Below are 20,119 nucleotides of genomic sequence, written 5' to 3'. Positions count from 1 at the left end.
GTACTGAGGGAAGTTTATTCTAGATGCTTGCTCTTCATTACTTTAAAATGAGATCTTAAAGAACCAAAAGTAATTCGTACTGCTTACTGTAGATTGCTTGGAAAACTGAGAGTTAAGAATTTTTCTTAGTGTTGGTTACAAAATTAAACAGGTCTCCAGTTTAAAAAGGAGCCATGGATTTGAGTACAGAATACAATTAGAAATCTACTCTTGGCTTCTTCCCCCTCTCATTCATTTATTTTTTCATGGCACAGGCATTTATGTCTTTCAAGTGATGCCTAAAGCATCCTATCCCCACCAGAGTCTAAAGATAGGGCCTGAGCTTGGAACTGAGGTAGGCTGGGCCAGGCCGGGGTGGGCAGAGCAGCTGGGGCTCCTTAACTCCACCCTCCTGCTAGTTCCATGCACCAAGGATTTGGCTAACTTTTAAGAAAATGGCTACAAAGACTTTGTCATTAAAATGTAGGCTTTCGGCTTCTTTTTCTTGGGGCACAAGTCTTGGTGAGAATGATTTTTAGTTTTTTTGGTATAATGGATTTCTGTCTGAGGAAAGTGAGTAAGCTCAAATCAGGTAGGAGTGGGATTAGCTTACGGTAATCTATCATTTTTAAATTTTTATTTATTTATTTTTTGGCTGCGTTGGGTCTTCGTTGTGGTATGCAGCTTCTCATTGCGGTGGCTTCTCTTGTGGGGCATGGGCTCTAGGTGCGCGAGCTTCAGTAGTTGTAGTAGGTGGGCTCTAGGGCTCGCGTGGTTTCAGTCGTCGTGGCACGCGGACTTAGTTGTTCCGCGACACGTGATCCTGGACCAGGGATCGAACCCGTGTCCCTTGCATTGGCAGGTGGATTCTTAACCCCTGCGCTACCAGGGAAGTCTCTCATATCATTTTTTTGATGATCCATAGATCAGTGGTGTGTTCCAAAACGTAAAAAAGACAAGGTCCCTGCTCCAGGTTGTTATTATCTAAAGGAGCAGTAAATAAAACACTTAAGCTTTTCTGTTATTACTGGTGTGTAGCTATTTGCATTGCATTCTACCTAATTCAGTTCTACCATTGTTTCTTTCTTCATTGAAAACATGAATTTTTAAAATATTGCAATCCTCTTCATATAACTGCTGTGGTATAATTAACATGAATTTGTCTTAATCACTGGCTTAAACAGATGCTGATAAGTAATTTTTATGTATGTCTAAGGGAAAGCATTTTTTGAAGAGTTGTTTGAGAAGTAATACCCTTTGAGCCTGGTATTTCACTTTTCCCGAAATGCATTAGAGGTAATCTACCTGAAAGATAAATACCATGAATTTTATTAATAGCAGTTTACCAAAGGTCATTGGTACCATTTTTCTTCAAAAGTTGTCTACATTTATTTGGGTTAAGCTTATTCATTGTTACTAACTGAAAGAAAGTAGGAAATGCAATTAATCAGTTGTTCATTATAATTGTAGAGTTGAGTTTCCTTGTAATCAGTGGGCTTTAAATGGCAGCATAGCAATATGAAGAATAAAATTTGGTTAAACAAAGTGTAACTGAGGCTACCTGCCTGGGAGAGTAAAATTAAGAATTAGTATTTTAGAGGATGTATTAAAAATAAATTATGGGAAAATTACAGAAAAAATCATGTGGATAGATCAGAAGCGCTGAAGGTATTATCTTAATATTCTTCATTTTCCATTCTTTCCTCTTCATTTACCATTTACCCTCTTTCTTGTCTTTCCTTTACTGGAATGCTCAACGATGCAGTTTCCCTGTTTTTTCTTTTTTCCTCTTTGTTTCTACAATCCTTGTCTTCATATCCCATGCCTGTCTCTGGCACTACTCCTTTGCTTTAAACACTTTGACCTAGTGGGAAAGTAAGAAAGTTCCATGTAACCAGGGACTGTCAGAGTTGATGGCGGATTGACTCATGTTCCTTGGTTTAACTTGATGAAAAATTATAGAGGATTTTAAAAGAATTAGTTTATTTAAAAAGTAACTTGAGGCAAAATGAATCTATAATAGAGAGGGAGTATGGCTTAGTGGGTATAGACATAGGTTCTTTTTTTTTAATATTTATTTATTTGGTTGCGCTGGGTTTTAGTTGCGGTAGGCAGACCCCTCAGTTGTCGCTCACTGGCTCCTTAGTTGCGGCACGCATGTGGGATCTAGTTCCCTGACCAGGGATTGAACCCGGACCCCTGCACTGGGAGCATGGATTCTTATCCACTGCGCCACCAGGGAAGTCCCTTTATAGTGATTTTTTAAAAATTGTGGTAGGGACTTCCCTGGTAGTCCAGTGGTTAACACTCCGTGCTTCCACTGCAGGGGCCGTGCACGCCATGTGGCATGGTCAAAAAAAAAAAAAAGTAGCAAAAAATTGGTAAAATATACATAACACAAAACTTAACACACGGTGTTAAGTGCACAGTTTGTACAGTCACATTGTTGAGCAGCCATCCCACCATCCATCTCCAGGACTTCTTCATATTCCTAAACTGAAATTGCCCGTTAAAGAGTAATTCCCATTCCCTCTTCTCTCCAGCCCCTGGCACCTGCTGTGAGGCATGTGGGATCTTAGTTCCCTGACCAGGGATGGAACTGGTGCCCCTTACACTGCAAGCGTGAAGTCTTAACCACTGGACCACCAGGGAAGTCCCAAATTTGACTGTTTTAGGTACCTCATGTAAGTGGAATTATTTGGACAGTATTTGTCCTTTTGTGATTGGTTTATTTCATTTAGCATAATGTCCTCACGGTTCATCCACGTTTTAGGATGTGTCAGAATTTCCATCCTTTTTGATTGTTATAGTGATTTTTAAAGTTTTTGTTTTTATAGTATGGCAAAGGAGGTAATTTTTTTAAAGTACTGTATATGACTATATCATGGTATAATTATAGAAGTGGAGAGTAATGAAGAGTTTGATCCTATTTAGGGTATTTGGTTAAAATCAGCCCTGGTTAGACTGAAGCCTGTGAAGATTTCTGATTGTATAGGTCCCACACTTTTGAAAGTTGATTACATTTGCATACACTGTCTCTAGAGACCATAGTATTTTTTATTATATGTTAAAAATTATTTTCTGATTATGTATTTTTGTTGTGTTGATTGCTTCTGTAAAGCTTTTAGAGTACTTTTTCTTAGGGTATGTTGTAAAACAGTGGGGTAGTCACTTTACCCAACTAGATACTCACTTCATAATTTTTTTCTTTATTTGTAGTCTTACCTATAGGAAAATCAGTTTTCTTTATAATAACAAAATGAGTGTTTGAACTATTGTTCACTATTCATTGTCTATGTTTTAAGCTTTGGAAAAGAAGAGATTCCTTACCACATTTGGAACAGTACTCATTTATCTACTTACCCAACATATTGAAGGCCTTCTGGGTGGGTTAGGTATTGTGTGATGCCCTCAGAACACAACCCCCAGAACACAGTCTATTTCTAGGAGAATGCTGGTATGGGCAAATTCTGTTGTTTGTTGAGAGCTTCACAATAAAGACTCCTTAGTTCAGTTTGTATATTCAGTCTAGTTTACTTTTTTTGGTATTTAGCGCAAGGTGACTTTTAAACTTAAATTGTAAAGCAATCTTTGAGGAGTAGGTTTGATACAAGCAAATTTTCATGCTTGTTGGATGTATGCTTTAAAAGGTGCACATACTATATTTCAAAGCAGTGATTTGTTGTTTATCTTAAATTTACACAATATTATAGGTCAATTAGATCTCAAAAATAGCTGGGAAAAAAATAAATGGTTAAAAAAAAGCAGTGATTTATTTTGACAACTTATTATTTTTCCTGCCCCATCAGAAAATAGGTTATTTTATTTAGCAGTATTAATTAAAGCAGTTAGTTGGGAAATTTTCATTTGTCAGGCTTGGATTTGGAGAGTTTATTGGTGGATAAATAGGTATTACATATATGTGTATTTTAAAAATAAGTAACTAAAATTTTTTTTAATTTACTTTATTTAAATTTTTGGCTGCGTCAGGTCTTTGTTGCTGTGCGTGGGATTTCTCTAGTTGCGGCGAGTGGGGGCTACTCTTTGTGGCGGAGCACAGGCTCTAGGCGCGCAGGCTTCAGTAGTTGTGGCACATGGGCTCGGTAGTTGTGGCCTGCAGGCTCTAGAGCACAAGCTCAGTAGTTGTGGCGCACGGGCTTAGTTGCTCCGTGGCATGTGGGATCTTCCTGGACCAGGGATCGAGCCCATGTCCCCTGCGCTGGCAGGTGGATTCTTAACCACTCTGCCACCAGGGAAATCCCTAATTAAATTTAAAGTTAAGTGCTGGGACTTCCCTGGTGGTTCAGTGGCTAAGACTCCACGCTCCCAGTGCAGGGGGCCCAGGTTCAATCCCTGGTCAGGGAATTAGATCCCACATGCTGCAACTGAGAGTTTGCATACTGCAACTAAAAATCCTGCATGCTGCAACGAAGATCCCGTGTGCCTCAACTAAGACCCGACGCAGCCAAATAAATAAATAAATATTTAAAAAAAAGAAAATTAAATGCTTACTCAATTTATTGAATGCTTGTGTTAAGCGCTGTGCCAGGAACTTAATAGCTTCTCATACCAACCTTGTGAGGTAAGTACACATATTATTGTCATTTTCCGGATTAGTATATTTGGGATTAAAGAATCCCACAGTCAGCCATATCGAATATTGGAGCTAGGACTTGAATTCAGAATTTGGCATGATTCCAAAGCTGCCATTCATAATAGCTTTGCTCTGTTGCCTGCTTTCTGTAAACAATACATTAAAAAGATAAAGATGGAACTTTTAGGTCACAGTTACTTGATTTTCATTTCCTCTTCTAATTCATACAAAGTTAGAAGAAGAACAAGTGAGCCAGCTTATCAACTACCAAATGCTTTTTAAATTTGAAGTAAGGACAAAGGGGCACATTCTTTGTGTATTGGCAGAGAAAGCTGCTACTTTTAAAAAATCTGCAGTATCAATTTAAAAGTATAACTTACACATTTGTGAAAAATTTCAAACTAGTGCCAAGAAAAGTTGTGGGTCTTCCTGAATAGTTGATAAGGTGTTTGTTTGTTTGTTTCAGAGACAGTGTTTTGGTTACTGTGACACTCAGTATTGAACTTCTTTGATCCACCTTTGGGCAGATTCTCTTTCCATGCTTTCATTTTTAAAATTTTATCATTCTTCCCTTCACCTGGCTTTTTAAAAAAAGATAAAATTTAGCTATTTTTGTTAGCTATCTCAACAGTATTTTGGAAATGGGGTGGAGAGGGTATAAAGTTTTAAGTATAAAAATAAACACACTTGGAGATCATTTCAAATCTTAACCTTTCAAATGTATTTTGTTTCTTCTCGAGAGATCACTTGGTGTTTACTGATAAAATTACCAGCTTTATTTCAGCAGAAAGAAAAATTTTAGTAGCTTAAAATGTAAGCATAGCCTGCTATGAAAACTTAAAAGCCTTGACTTTTAAAAATCAATCTTGATCAAAGGTTTGTTTTAGGGATTTCTAATTTTCTTTCTAAATGGTCTCTTTGGCTCTATTTCTCTTGTTTGCTGAGGTGTATATGTTAAATATATGTGTTACCATATTAATATAAATTGTGATACTTTGTATTCTTTTATTAAATGTTTCTAAAATGGAACCTCTGACGAAACACCAACCTAATTTATTCCCTTTGAAAATACCTATTAAGCCTGTAGAGATAAACTCTTAGAGATGCGTATTAAAATATTCCTCTGTGTTAATAGGCAAAGGAATAAGGAAATTCTGGGAGTTACAGGTTCTAGTGTAGTCTCTGGCAAACTGATCTTATCCAAAATGTTCTGTCCACTTCTGGGACATTGCCTGGACAAACTAGAGAATATCTTGAGAATGGTGCCGCTGAGGAATATTTTGGAAATCATGTTACAGGTAAAGCACAGGACAAACTGGGGATGCTTGGTTTGGAGAAGAGAATTAAGGAGCACGATGCATTGAAAGGGCTCTTTTGTAGAAGAAGGCTCTTTTAGGAGGCAGCAGTGGCTGAGACAGATTTGTTTGTTTGTTTTTAATATTTATTTATTTGGTTGCACTGGGGCTTAGTTGCTTCAGGTGGGCTCCTTAGGTGCGACACGCAGGCTTCTTAGTTGTGGCATGCGAACTCTTGGTTTCGGCATGCATGTGGGATCTGTTTCCCTGACCAGGGATCGAACCCAGCCCTCTGCATTGGGAGCGTGGAGGCTTAACCACTGTGCCACCAGGGAAGTCCCTTGAATTTTCTTCTTTATCAAGATTGTAAGTTTTAAGATTGAAATGGAGAAATGTTTGTTGCAAATAACAAAATAATAACACAAAAAAGAAATAAGACATAAATGGAATAAAAGAAACAAGATCAGTGTTATGGGTCCCCACCCCCCCCCCCCCACCTCCCACGGACTGAAGTCTGACCTGAACCTTAATTTGAAGCAGAAACACGTTGAAAATTTAGAATATTTTAGAAATCAACATAATCAGAAACATTGAGAATCTCAATTTTTTGTTAGAGTGATGATGGCCTGTGTGAAAGTGTTTTAATTTATTTTATTTATCTATTTTTGGCTCCCTTGGGTCTTCGTTGCTGCACGTGGGCTTTCTCTAGTTGTGGCGAGCCAGGGCTACTCTTCATTGTGGTGCATGGGCTTCTCCTTGCGGTGCCTTCTCGTTGCGGAGCACGGGCTCTAGGTGCGCGGGCTTCAGTAGTTGTGGCATGTGGGCTCAGTAGTTGTGGCTTGGGGGCTCTAGAGCGCAGGCCCTGTAGTTGTGGCGCATGGGCTCAGTTGCTCTGCAGCATGTGGGATCTTCCCGGACCAGGGCTGGAACCTGTGCCCCCCTGCATTGGCAGGCGGATTCTTAACAACTGCGCCACCAGGAAGGTCCCTGAAAGTATTTTGAGTCTCTTTGACTCACTGTAAAATTTCTTTTTATTGTTTTGCTGTCCATCATTAACGGCAAGGATCAATAAATTAAAAGCAAAAGTGTGGTCAAATAAAAACACTTACATGAAATTAATTATGGGCTTATTTTGAGGTAGAATGGATCAGTGCGGTAAGGACACAGATATACCTAATCCCTGAAATGGATCTCCAATAAGAAACACAAGAAGATTTTAAAGAATGGCTGGAGTCTGTTTTCAGAGACATAAAAGAAGGCATTGCTTCTATTAAACAGTAGCTGACAGGATAAAAGATAAAAAGATGAAACAGCAGCAGGCCAATTAAGTTCAGCTTTGAACTTAAAGGAGAATTAAAATCAAATCAGGGAGACAAAAGATGAAGTCAAAAAAAAGTTCAGAATTGAAGAATTAAGGAAATTGAAAAAATGGGAAAGAAAATGGAACGGACTCTGGTAGCTATTATTTTTGTGTACTGGCACACTTTATCAACCCTTTTCTCCTGATAACAGTGTCCTGCTTTGCCTTTTAACTGCTTACCTTCCTATTCCACGTGGTTCTGGCTAGACTGCCAATAACAGTGTATCCCAGGTAATCTTGTTCTGACTAGCCACGTGGGCTTGGGATAGGCCCGTGACACAAATCCCCAGAATTTTTGTGCAAAAAATAGCAGGAAGATATGATAGTACGCTGCCTCTAGGATCACAGTATAGGTGTGTGGTAAGCATAAAGATGCGTGTGGCCATCATTGTCTTAGGAAAGAAACCTATCTGCTCAAGAAGTGAGGCCTGCAGGGAGGGAATAGAGAGAACTCTAATGATATCTCTTGTGTTCCTTGATCTAGCTGTGTATAGAATCAGTGCAGTGTTTAGGCTAAATAGTTAAATAAAACAATAAAAATTCCTTTGTTCACTTGTGGTGGTTTGAATTGGGTATTTGTAACCTTGTAGTGTAAGATAGTTCTGGCTAATTCATAAATTGTTCTTGAAAATAGAAGACTATTATAAGTCAGTTGTGGTTCCCAGAGTTGGTGGGACTAATAAGAATGTTCTAGAATTATAAAACAAAACTTTTGTAAAAATACCAAAAAGTTGATAAGATAGGAATTTTGAAGAGCTATTATGAGAAGCTAATATTAAAAGGAAAATGGGGGAGTTCCTTGGCGGTCCTGTGGTTAGGACGCCTCACTTTTCTGCTGCAGGGGGCATGGCTTTGACCAGGAACTAAGATCCTGCAAGTTCTGTGGTGCAGGCAAAATTAAAAAAAAAAAAAAAAGGAAAATGGGAACTAATGGTAGAAGTGGGAATCTCTTTTGCCCTAAGGGCATCTGCCAATTTCACCATATGAACTTGAGTTTTGAAAACCATGTGAGATGAGAGGCTGAAATCAAAACCCAGAATCTGCACAAAATTCAGGGGACAGATAGACCCTTCCCCTCAATAAGTTGAGACCTCAAATTGGTTAAGGCTGATTAAGAAATAAGCCAGCTTGCATCCCTATTTGTGGTCTGGGTTACCATCTCTGGGTGATTCGAGGAACCTAAAGCTTTGGATTATGGTGATCCCAGGCAGGTATTGTTCCCAGATAATAGGTTTCATATTTAAAACAGTGTTTTGATGTAAAATGACCAGCATACAGTAAAAGACAATCAGGCATACATGGGAACGAGAACCATGAGTTTGAGCTAGAACTACGAGAAACATCAGAAATACACCTGCAAAGACTTGAGATTTTTGAATTATCATAGACTGTAAAACAACTACCCGTACTATGTTTAAAGAAATACGTCAAGCTTGAAAATCTTTAGGGAGTAGGAAACTTTAAATGTGACATGGCAACAAATAGAAATTGTATAAATGAAAATTATAAACAAAAGAAAAAACCTGGTGGGTGGTTTTAACCACAGAATAAGTATAAATGAAGAAGGAATTAGTGAAATGGAAGATAAGTCAGAAGAAAGATAAGTCAGGGAGGAAAAATGAGAAAAATTCAGAAGAGTGTAAGAGATTTAAGGATTAGCGTACATTTAGTCTGCGTCTCTGTGTAGGATAGGAGGTAGACAATGGGACAGACAATACCTGAAGAGGTAATAACTGAGAATTTGCCACTACTGAAAGATGACAGTCCTTAGCCCAGTGAATGATAAATGTACTGAATAAAAGGAAGTGTGCACTACACACACACTACGGAGTGAAACTGTAGAAAACCAGACAAAGAAGACATCTTAAAAACAGGGATGAGGATTGGGATTACCTTCAAAAGAGATTCTAGATGATTTCTGACTAGCAACAGTGGAAGCCGAAAGATAATGAAATAACCTCAGTGTGCTGACAGGAAGTATTTGTCAACCCAGATTCTTATCCTAGTTGAAAGTATCTTTAAGAATTTTTAGCAAATAGTAAGTTTGCCATTAGAAAGAAACTAAAGGATTAACTTTAGGCAGAAGGAAAATCTGAGATGCAAGAAAGAATGAGCAAAGAATTTCATAAATATGTATGTGGTTAAATCAAAATGAAAATTAAATTGTTCAAAACAAATAATATTGCATTTAAGAATACAGAATTAAAATACACATACACAAAAGCTGAATAATTAAGGAGCTATATCCACATAATAATTATCAGAATTCTGACAGTTTATGCAATGTGTAGTCATCATCAGAGGTCAGTTTAGTTAGGACCCTAAGCAGATGAGTCACTCAGGAAGAAATACAGGTGATAAAACTATGAAAAGTGTTTCTTTAGTAAGCAAAGAATTTCAGCTGTTTTAGTACTAATGAGGTATTCATAGCGATTAGGTCACAGTTCTCCAATATGTTGGTGAGACTGAAGAATTTAGTGTTTTTAAACATTTCTGGTAGCAATGGGGAAATTTTAGCATTATGTATTAAGAGGTGTAAAGGGGCTTCCCTGGTGGCGCAGTGGTTGGGAGTCTGCCTGCCGATGCGGAGGACGCGGGTTCGTGCCCCGGTCTGGGAGGATCCCACGTGCCGCGGAGCGTTTGGGCCCGTGAGCCAGGGCCGCTGGGCCTGCGCGTCCGGAGCCTGTGCTCTGCGGCGGGGGAGGCCACGGCAGTGAGAGGCCCGCGTGCCGCAGGAAAAAAAAAAAAAAAAAAGAGGTGTAAAGATTTCCATGCTATATTTCAGTATTAAATTTTTAAAATACAGAAATAAAAAGGCAAAAGCCAATTTTATGAAGATGTTGAGAGAAATTGTGTGATTCCATTTCGATGGGCTATTACGCAGCTGTTTAAAGAACTGGTTCTGTAAGAATATGTAACATGACAGGTAGATGGTGCTAGTTGATCACTGAGGCAAGGTCACTGTACTCACAGTGGGTTAGGCTCTTTGTAATTTTACTAATTTATTCTGAGAATCTGCATCCCGGATGTCTTGTGTATGCATTTGAACTTTACTATATCATAAAACTGTACTTCTCTGTTCCTTTTCTGTGTTCTTTTTCTCAGGCTACGTTGGTACTCTGTTCTATGGGGATACTCTTTTTTTTTTTTTTTTTTTTTTTTTTAATTTATTTATTTAATTTTGGCTGCATTGGGTCTTCATTGCTGCACGCGAGCTTTCTCTAGTTGCGGCGAGCGGGGGGCTACTCTTTAATGTGGTGTGTGGGCTTCTCATTGCGGTGGCCTCTCTTGTTGCGGAGCACGGGCTCTAAGCATGCAAGCTTCAGTAGTTGTGGCACACGGGCTCAGCCGCTCCACAGCATGTGGGATCTTCCCCCACAAGGGCTCGAACCCGTGTGCCCTGCATTGGCAGGCGGACCCCCAACCACTGCGCCATCAGGGAAGCCCTATGGGGATACTCTTGTAGCAATAATCCTTGGAGGTTGGGACTTCCCTGGTGGTGCAGTGGTTAGGAATCTGTCTGCCAGTGTGGGGGACACGGGTTCGAGCCCATGTGGTCCGGTTGGATCCCACATGCGCGGAGCAACTGGGCCTGTGCGCCACACTACTGAGCCTGCGCTCTGGAGCCCGCGCGCCACAACTACTGAAGCCCGCGTGCCTAGAGCCCATACTCCTCCGCAACAAGAGAAGCCACCGCAATGAGAAGGCTGCACACCGCAATGAAGAGTAGCCCCCGCTCGCAGTAACTAGAGAAAGCCTGCGCACAACAACGAAGACCCAACGCAGCCAAATGAATAAATTAATTAAAAAAAAGAATCCTTGGAGATTGGCAGTGAAGAATGCGCACACAGAGTTGGGATTGGCCTTTGTATCCTGGCTCATGTTCCCTTAAGTTTCTTTTCCATTTATTAGTTCATTTTACTATAGCTACTACCGTGGTGGCTCAAGAGGTCATGAGAATTTAAAAGTTTACTCAACATAGTTTAATTTCTATAGCAGTATAGTTTTTGTGATAATGGAAAAGTTCTGTATCTGTGATTCTTCACTACAAAAGTCACTAACTACATGTGGCTGCTAAACACTTGAACTGTGGCTAAGACTACTGAGGAACTGAATTTTCAATTTTACTTAATCTCGATTAATTTCAATTTAAGTAACTACCTGTGGTTATTGGCTACCATGTTGGATAGCACATCTCTGGAGGGATACCTTCCAGCTGTTTCCTTGACTGCGGATTTTCTGCCTTGGATTATGGCCTCCTTCCTTACAAAGAGAGATCCCCATTTCTCTCCACACCACCCCTCCTTTACCAAGACAGCATCAGAGATAAGAAAATCGGGAATAAATACATTGTGGTACAAATCCCAGAAGTCATTTTCTTGTCTAACATTGGGCTCATCTTTTTTTTTTTTTTTTAGTTTCCTGTAGTGCGTGTGTGTGTTTCTTTAATATTTACTTATTCATTTTTATTTGTTTTGGCTGCAGTAGATCTTAGTTGCGGCACACAGGATCTTTGTTGGGGCACGCAGGATCTTTGTTGCAGCACGTGGGGGTCTTTTTTTTTTTTTTAAATGTGGCATGCGGACTCTTAGTTGAGGCATGCATGTGGGATCTAGCTCCCCGAACAGGGATCGAACCCGGGCTCCCTGCTTTGGGAGTGTGGAGTCTTACCCGCTGGACTGCCAGGGAAGTCCCAGGGCTCACCTTCTGAATTGTCTCAGTTCAGTTTTTCTTCCTTCTCTGTGTTTAAAAAGATTAAAAGGGATCTACCATTTTTATATTTACTGTTTTATGGCGGACATGATCATTTTGGTCATTTTCCTTTTTGTTCTAAAGAACTAACTGTCCCATTTTAGGTACTTTAAATTTTTGTTTCATGGTCACTTTATTTTTATTTTATTTTACTTTTTTGGCCGTGCCGCATGGCGTGCGGGATCTTAGTTCCCCGACCAGGGATTGAACCCGGACCCTGGGCAGTGAAAGCGTGGAGTCCTAACCACTGGACCGCCAGGGAGTTCCCCATGATCTATCTTTCTTTTCTTTTCTCTTCTCTTCTCTTTTCTTTTCTTTCTTTTCCTTCTTTTCTTTCTTTCATTTTTTTCTTTCTTTCTACCTACCTACCTATCTATCTATCGCTGCATTGGGTCTCAGTTGTGGCACGTAGGATTTTCATTGAGGCAGGTGGGATCTTTCATTGAGGCGCGTGTGGGCTCTCTGTTGTGGCACGCGGGCTCTAGTTGAGGCCCGCAAGCGCAGTAGTTGTGGAAGTGAAGGTTATTATGGAAAAATAATACGCCTTGTCCATTTTGACTGAGCCACATTTTACTATAAGTTTACTTAAAACTTATTTATCCAAGAGAAAAGAATAGGACCTAGGCTGTTACGGAAAATAATTTCTATCATCTAACCATTCTCTTGCTTGATACTGCCTTTTCTGTTTTGGGAAACAAAATTCTTTTTGTTAACAGATACGGGGATGTGTCAGTTTTTTTATTATCACATTTTATTTCCTAAGTATATATACTTCATTAGTTTTTTGCGGTACACGGGCCTCTCACTGTTGTGGCCTCTCCCGTTGCGGAGCACAGGCTTCGAACGCGCAAGCTCCGCGGCATGTGGGATCTTCCCGGACCGGGACACGAACCCGTGTCCACTGTATTGGCAGGCGGACTCGCAACCACTGCACCACCAGGGAAGCCCATTCATTAGTTTTTGATGCCCAAATCTAGCCTAGCAGTTAATTCACATGCTAACACATGGTGGAGCTAGATCACAGTTTCATTTATCTATCTATCTATCTATCTATCTATCTATCTATCTATCTATTTATTTATGGCTGTGTTGGGTCTTCGTTTCTGCGCGAGGGCTTTCTCTAGTTGTGGGAAGTGGGGAACACTCTTCATCTCGGTGCGCCGGCCTCTCACTATCGCGGCTTCTCTTGTTGCGGAGCACAGGCTCCAGACGCGCAGGCTCAGTAGTTGTGGCTCACGGGCCCAGTTGTTCCACGGCGTGTGGGATCTTCCCAGACCAGGGCTCGAACCCGTGTCCCCTGCATTGGCAGGCAGATTCTCAACCACTGTGCCACCAGGGAAGCCCCACAGTTTTTAATAATAGGGAAATCATCCTCTTTTTTTTTTTTTAATTGAAATTTAGTTGATTTACAATACTATAGTAATTTCAGGTGTACAACATAGTGATTCAATATTTTTATAGCTTGTACTCCATTTAAAGTTATTATAAAATATTGACAATATTCTCCTGCGCTGTATAATATATCCTTCTAGCTTATTTATTTAATATAGTAGTTGGTACCTTATAATCCCTTATCCGTATCTTGCCCCTCCTCCTTTCCCTGATGATCTTTAATAATAGGGAAAAGGGGGCTTCCCCAGATGTCTTTAGTAAATTAACTTATATACACAGATTTATTTTTAGAATTTCTATTTATGCTTCCGGTCATTAATTTTTTAGTCATCCTTTCATACTAGTTTCATTTGATTATTTGGTCTCTTGCTAAAACCTAGAATTAACCAAATTGAAAAGGGATACTTTTTAATAGGCATCCAATTTGCATGGTATTTATAGAAAGACAGTTCTTTTAGTATTAGAATTTTTAAAAATTTGCTTTAGGGGCTTCCCCGTTGGCACAGTGGTTGAGAGTCTGCCTGCCGATGCAGGGGACACGGGTTCTTGCCCCGGTCCGGGAGGATCCCACGTGCCGTGGAGCAGCTGGGCCCGTGGGCCATGGCTGCTGGGCCTGCGTGTCTGGAGCCTGTGCTCCGTAACGGGAGAGTCCACAACAGCGAGGGGCCCGCGTACCGCAAAAAAAAAAAAAAATTTGCTTTAGGTTTTGGCTTCTTAGAATGTCTTTATGGGATGTATTTTTGCCTTTTAATTTTTAAATTTTGATGAAATAAATATGACATAAAAGTTACCATTTTAGCCATTTAAAAATGTACAGTCCCCCTGGCATTGAGTACATTCACATTGTGGGTTTTTTTTATTCTATTAAAAAAATTTTTTTATACATCTTTATTGGAGTATAATTGCTTCACAATGCAGTCTTAGTTTCTGTTGTACAACAAAGTGGATCAGCCATATGCATACATATATCCCCATATCCCCTCCCTCTTGAGCCTCCCTCCCACACTCCCTGTCCCACCCCTCTAGGTCATCGAAAAGCACCGAGCAGATCTCCCTGTGCTATGCTGCTGCTTCACACTAGCTAGCTCTTTTACATTTGGTAGTGTATATACATCAATGCTACTCTCACTTCACCCCAGCTTCCCCCCCACCCCTTGTCCTCAAGTCCATTCTGTATGTCTGTGTCTTTATTCCTGCCCTGCCACTAGGTTCATCAGTACCATTTTTTTTTTAGACTGCATATATATGCATTAGCATACGGTATTTGTTTTTCTCTTTCTGACTTCACTCTGTATGACAGACTCTAGTTCCATTCACCTCACTACAAGTAACTCAATTTCGTTTCTTTTTATATCTGAGTAATATTCCATTGTATATATATATATATATATATATATATGCCGCATCTTCTTTATCCATTCATCTGTCAGTGGACGTTTAGGTTGTTTCCATGTCCTGGCCACCATAAATCGTGCTGCAGTGAACACTGTGGTACATGTCTCTTTTTGACATTCACATTGTTGTGTGACCATCATCACTATCTATCTCCGGAACTTTTTGGTCATCCCAAACTAAAACTCTGTATACGTTAAATAATGAATTGTCATTGCTCCCTCCTTCTAGACCCTGGCAACCAACATTCTACTTTCTGTCTCTATGAATTTGATTATTATAGGTAATCTCATGTGAGTGGATCACACAGCATTTATCCATTTGTGTCTGGATTATCTCACTTAGAATAATATTTTTAAGATTCATCTATATTGTAGTATGTATCAGAACTTCATTCCTTTTTAAGGCTGAATTACATTCCATTGTGTGGATAATATATTTTGTTTATTCATCTGACAGTGGACACTTTGGTTTCTACCTTTTGGCTGTTATGAATAATGCTGCTGTGAACTTGAGTGTTCAAATATCTGTTCAAGTCCCTGCTTTCAGTTCTCTTGAGTATATACCCGGAAGTGGAATTGCTGCATCATGGAAAATCTGTTTAATTTTTTAGAGAGCTACCAAACTGTTTTCCACAGTGGATGTACCATTTTACACTCCTGAGAGCAATGCACAGGGGTTCTCATTTCTCCACATCCTTGCCAGCACTTACTATTGAATGGTCTGTGTGTTTGTATTTTTATAGTGCTTGAAATTCAGCTGAGCCTCTTTGCTGATGCAAAAGTATCAGACAGTGTTTTCTAAAGAGAATGTATTATAAAGGAATCTTAGCTCTTATTTGTCCTGGAGCCTATTTACTTCTTAATAAGAAAGGAGGAATTCTCTTCACCCAACCTCAGTCGACTTAGCCCACTCTTGAGTAATCAGTGTGCGCATGGGAGAAAGGGGAGGTTGTGTCTATTTCCTATGTGGAACTGTGATAAACTATCACTGAATTGTGAAGTGCATCACCTCTTCCTCATTGGGAAATTTTTAAACTGGTTCTGGGTGACACCTAAATTTATTTTGGGAGGTGATGCTGACCTAGTTTTATGGAACTAAAACTAGATGGAAAGTTGGGGGTTAGATTCTCTCTCTTATAGGATAACAGGAGTTTGGGGCAAATATTGATAGATTACTTGGTTTTTAAGTCTTATTTTTTCTCTTAAGCAAGAAAACTGTAAATTAGGCAATTTATGGAGGACCCTCACAGCTCTAAACATATGTTGAGCAAGACACTGAATTTCTACCACTCACTTTCCTAATACTTCTCTTTCTTAGGGATCATGGCCCAAGTAGCAGTGTCTACCCTGCCCGTCGAAGATGAGGAGTCCTCGGAGAGCAGGATGGTGGTGACATTCCTTATGTCTGCTCTTGAGTCCATGGTGAGATGGCTTTGCAGTTCTGTAAAGTTTTCCGTAGTTGGATAAGATTGGGCTTGTGAATGATATTGATTTGTTTTTGGAAAACATACACTGTGTCTATTATTTTTAATAAATACATACTGTTTTTGCTTGAGTAATAGTTATGGATTTAAGCCTTTCAAATTTTATTGCATGTTTCAGAATGTTCTTAACTTATCTGAATGTGTAATTTTTTACATTTAATTTCAATTTTTTACCTCCCAGTATCTTAGGCAATCCCTTGTTTTGTAAGCATTAACTTTGAATTTAAGTGTAATATTTGAAGTTACTCAGAATGAGTTTGTATGTTATAATGTGGTGCTGGTGTCTTATTGTATCTCTGTAAAGAACATTACCACAATTTTGGGCCATAAGAGCATATTCACTATTTTACATCTATTCTTTATTTTATTGTGCTGTGCTTCACAATTGTCTGAATTCTGTGACCTTCTACCCAATACGTAGTGTGTTAACTCTTTATTTTTAAAAATCTTATACACATAATTGCAAAATATTAAGTAGTATTCTTTTTTTTTTTTTGCGGTACGCGGGCCTCTCACTGTTGTGGCCTCTCCCGCTGCGGAGCACAGGCTCCGGACGCGCAGGCTCAGCAGCCATGGCTCACGGGCCCAGCCGCTCCGCGGCATGTGGGATCTTCCCGGACCGGGGCACGAACCCGTGTCCCCTACATCGGCAGGCGGACTCTCAACCACTGTGCCACCAGGGAAGCCCAAGTAGTATTCTTTTGCTGTACTTTTATATTACTATCATGGTAGTAATTCAGTTGGCTTATCATGTTTTTCTGAATATGTATTTGAACTCATAGCTTTAAGAAACATCAGACTTAAGTATTTTCTGACACGATGAAATGATATATTCTGAGCAGGAGGATGCTGCGTATTTCCTGTCTTAAGCATTGACTAGGATTATATAGCATCTAACCTCACAGTTCTCAATATGACATAGTTTGTGGAATCTTTTTTGTTTTTCTGTTAGGGCATTTTTTTTCTTCTTTCTGCTGTATAAGAATTAAAAAAATTATCTCCTTAAAGAAAGAAATTTTAGAATGGTTAGTGGCTATATATACTATTACTTTTTTTTTTTTTTTTTAAGTATTTGTTTATTTGGCTGCACCAAATCTTAGTTTCATCATGTGGGCTCTTAGTTGCGGCATGTGGGATCTAGTTCCCCGACCAGGGATCGAACCCAGGCCCCCTGCATTGGGAGCATGGAGTCTTAACCACTGGACGACCAGGGAAGTCCCTACTATTACTTTCTTTCTTTCTTTTTTTTTTTTTTTTCCTACTATAACTTTCTGACTGTCACTTATTTCTTGCTTTTGGTCATAAAGTTAGCCAAAATTTGTGGCTGTAACGTTAAATAATTTAGAGATTAAATCCTATTCTGTTGATATTACATAATTTTCTTTAATACTACTCTCTATGTAGAATGAAATAGGGTCACATAGGACCCATTCCCTTCCTTAGAATGTCTTTATAGTTTTCTCATCTTTGGCAGAAGTAAGAGGATCTCTCCTCCTGTTCCCAGTTGTATACTGTGAAGTATAATTTATAGGTGTATAGGTCAGCTTCATCCTTCTTCCTTTGTCCCATAGATTTCTTTGATCTAATCCTTAGACAGTACGTGAATCTTGCTTTACTGTTTCGTAAATGCTGCCTTTGGGGACAGGGTTGTCCAACTAAGAGTGTGGATAGTGCAGCAAGAATGCACCGTCATTGATCACAAGGTAGTAAATAATAGTTCCTTACAAGTGAGCAGTCATGGTACATCTCATAGGTATGTACCATATAACATATCATAGAAACGTCATATAACGAAATTACAGTACAGCATTGTTTGCTGTGCTGGAACGATTGTTGGCTCACCTCGGTCACAAGTTTTCTACTGTGGCTTTATTACAGTTCATTTCTGATCGTGACAGTAGGTATAAAATTATTCATTTGAGATACTGTTTTTAAGCGATATTATTCAAGTAATTTCCATTTAAGAAATTAGGGGCTTACCTGGTGGCACAGTGGTTGAGAGTCCACCTGCCAATGCAGGGGACATGGGTTTGTGCCCCGGTCTGGGAAGATCCCACATGCCGCGGAGTGGCTGGGCTCGTGAGCCATGCCGCTGAGCCTGTGCGTCCAGAGCCTGTGCTCTGCAACGGGAGAGGCCACAACAGTGAGAGGCCTGCATACCGCAAAAAAAAAAAAAAAAAAAAAAAGAAAGAAATTAGAGGGTGGTAATTGTACAAATCAAAAACAAATGGAGGGGGCTTCCCTGGGTGGTGCAGTGGTTAAGAATCTGCCTTCCAATGCTAGGGGACACGGGTTCGAGCCCTGGTCCGGGAATCCTACATGCCGCGGAGCAACTAAGCCCGTGCGCCACAACCACTAAGCCTGCGCTCTAGAGCCCGTGAGCCACAACTACTGAGCCTGCGCTCTAGAGCCCACGAGCCACAACTACTGAGGCCTGCGTGCCTAGAGCCCGTGCTCTGCAACAAGAGAAGCCACCGCAATGAGGAGCCCACGCACCGCAATGAAGAGTAGCTCCCACCCACCGCAGCCAGAGAAAGCCCGCGCACAGCAACCAAGACCCAACGCAGCCAAAAATAAATAAATTAAATAAATAAATTAAAAAAACAAAAAACAAATGGAGGAAGCTGTAGTTTTCAACAAATGATGCTGAGAACATAGGTTCTTTGGGGGGGAAAAAGTCTTTATTGTGCAAGTTAAACTCTAGATGAGTAAAAATTTTTAAAAATTGTCATATTAAGGGGCTTCCCTGGTGGCGCAGTGGTTGAGAGTCCGCCTGCCGATGCAGGGGACACGGGTTCGTGCCCCGGTCCGGGAAGATCCCACATGCCGCGGAGTGGCTGGGCCTGTGAGCCATGGCTGCTGAGCCTGCGCGTCCGGAGCCTGTGCTCCGCAATGGGAGAGGCCACAACAGTGAGAGGCCCGCGTACCGCAAAAAAACAAACAAACAAATGGTCATATTAAGATGAACTAAAAGACCAGAAGAAAATATGTATAATTATGTATTTAATTATGTATTCCATAAACAGCTTTTCTATGCCTAAAATCAGTGAGGCACTGTTAGGCATTAATAGAGAAACACTTAACATAGTAGAAAAATAAGCTAAAGTTAGCCTAATTTACAAAAACTGTCCAAGGTACAATACTCTTAATTTATTTTATTTATTTTTATTTATGGCTGTGTTGGATCTTTGTTGCTGCACACAGGCTTTCTCTAGTCATGGCGAGCAGGGGCTACTCTTCGTTGCAGTGCGCGGGCTTCTCATTGCAGTGGCTTCTCTTGTTGCAGAGCATGGGCTCTAGGCACGCGGGTTTCAGTAATTGTGGCACGCGGCTCAGTAGTTGTGGCTCGCGGGCTCTAGAGTGCAGGCTCAGTAGTTGTGGCGCACGGGCTTAGTTGCTCCGCGGCTTGCGGGTGGATTCTTAACTACTGCGCCACCAGGGAAGTCCTAAAGTACCCTTTTTAAATGGTTCTGGGAAAGTTGCACAATAACATTTGCTAGTATATTGTGAGTTAGCTCTTCTAGAAGTGCAAATGGGAGTATCAACTGATAGAACCTTCTTAGAAAGCAATTTTTAGTAGGTTTTGAGAACCTTAAAAGTATTTACTTATAGAGTCAGAATTTTTTGGCTGTGTTGTTTCATGTCTCTGACTCTGTTCTGAGAAAGTCACTCAAGATACACGTTGTTCCCAGATTAGTATTTCATTGTTATTCTTAGGAGTGATAATTAGAATCAGCAACATTTTCAGTAAGGTTTGCACTAAATGAATTATTGTTTTTCCATAAAATGGAATGGTATATGCTCTGTTAAAAGAGTTTAAAGAATATTTAATGTCATAGGAATATACTCAGTAAAAGTGTACTCATCTA

At 40.1% G+C, this 20,119-nt stretch overlaps 1 protein-coding gene across 13 annotated transcripts in view; it reads left to right on the top strand.

The window, feature by feature from the left end:
- The window catches only part of GTF2I (general transcription factor IIi), a 145,851-nt gene that overhangs the window by 51,474 nt on the left and 74,258 nt on the right, over positions 1-20,119 (top strand). For 12 of the 13 annotated variants that reach the window (XR_004345719.1, XM_032604627.1, XM_032604620.1 and 9 more), the window contains exon 2: positions 16,085-16,188. Coding sequence is in view for 12 of the 13 variants with exons in the window: in XM_032604627.1 (XP_032460518.1) it covers positions 16,090-16,188 (99 nt within the window). In the remaining variant the exon portion in view is untranslated. Of the gene's footprint in view, positions 1-2,522; positions 2,664-16,084; positions 16,189-20,119 lie in introns of all 13 variants that reach the window. The other variant, XM_032604623.1, reaches the window with a different exon arrangement.

Source organism: Phocoena sinus, chromosome 15 (assembly GCF_008692025.1).
Source record: "Phocoena sinus isolate mPhoSin1 chromosome 15, mPhoSin1.pri, whole genome shotgun sequence".
In the NCBI taxonomy this organism is placed as follows: domain Eukaryota; kingdom Metazoa; phylum Chordata; class Mammalia; order Artiodactyla; family Phocoenidae; genus Phocoena; species Phocoena sinus.
This window is presented reverse-complemented; position numbering and strand designations above follow the sequence as displayed.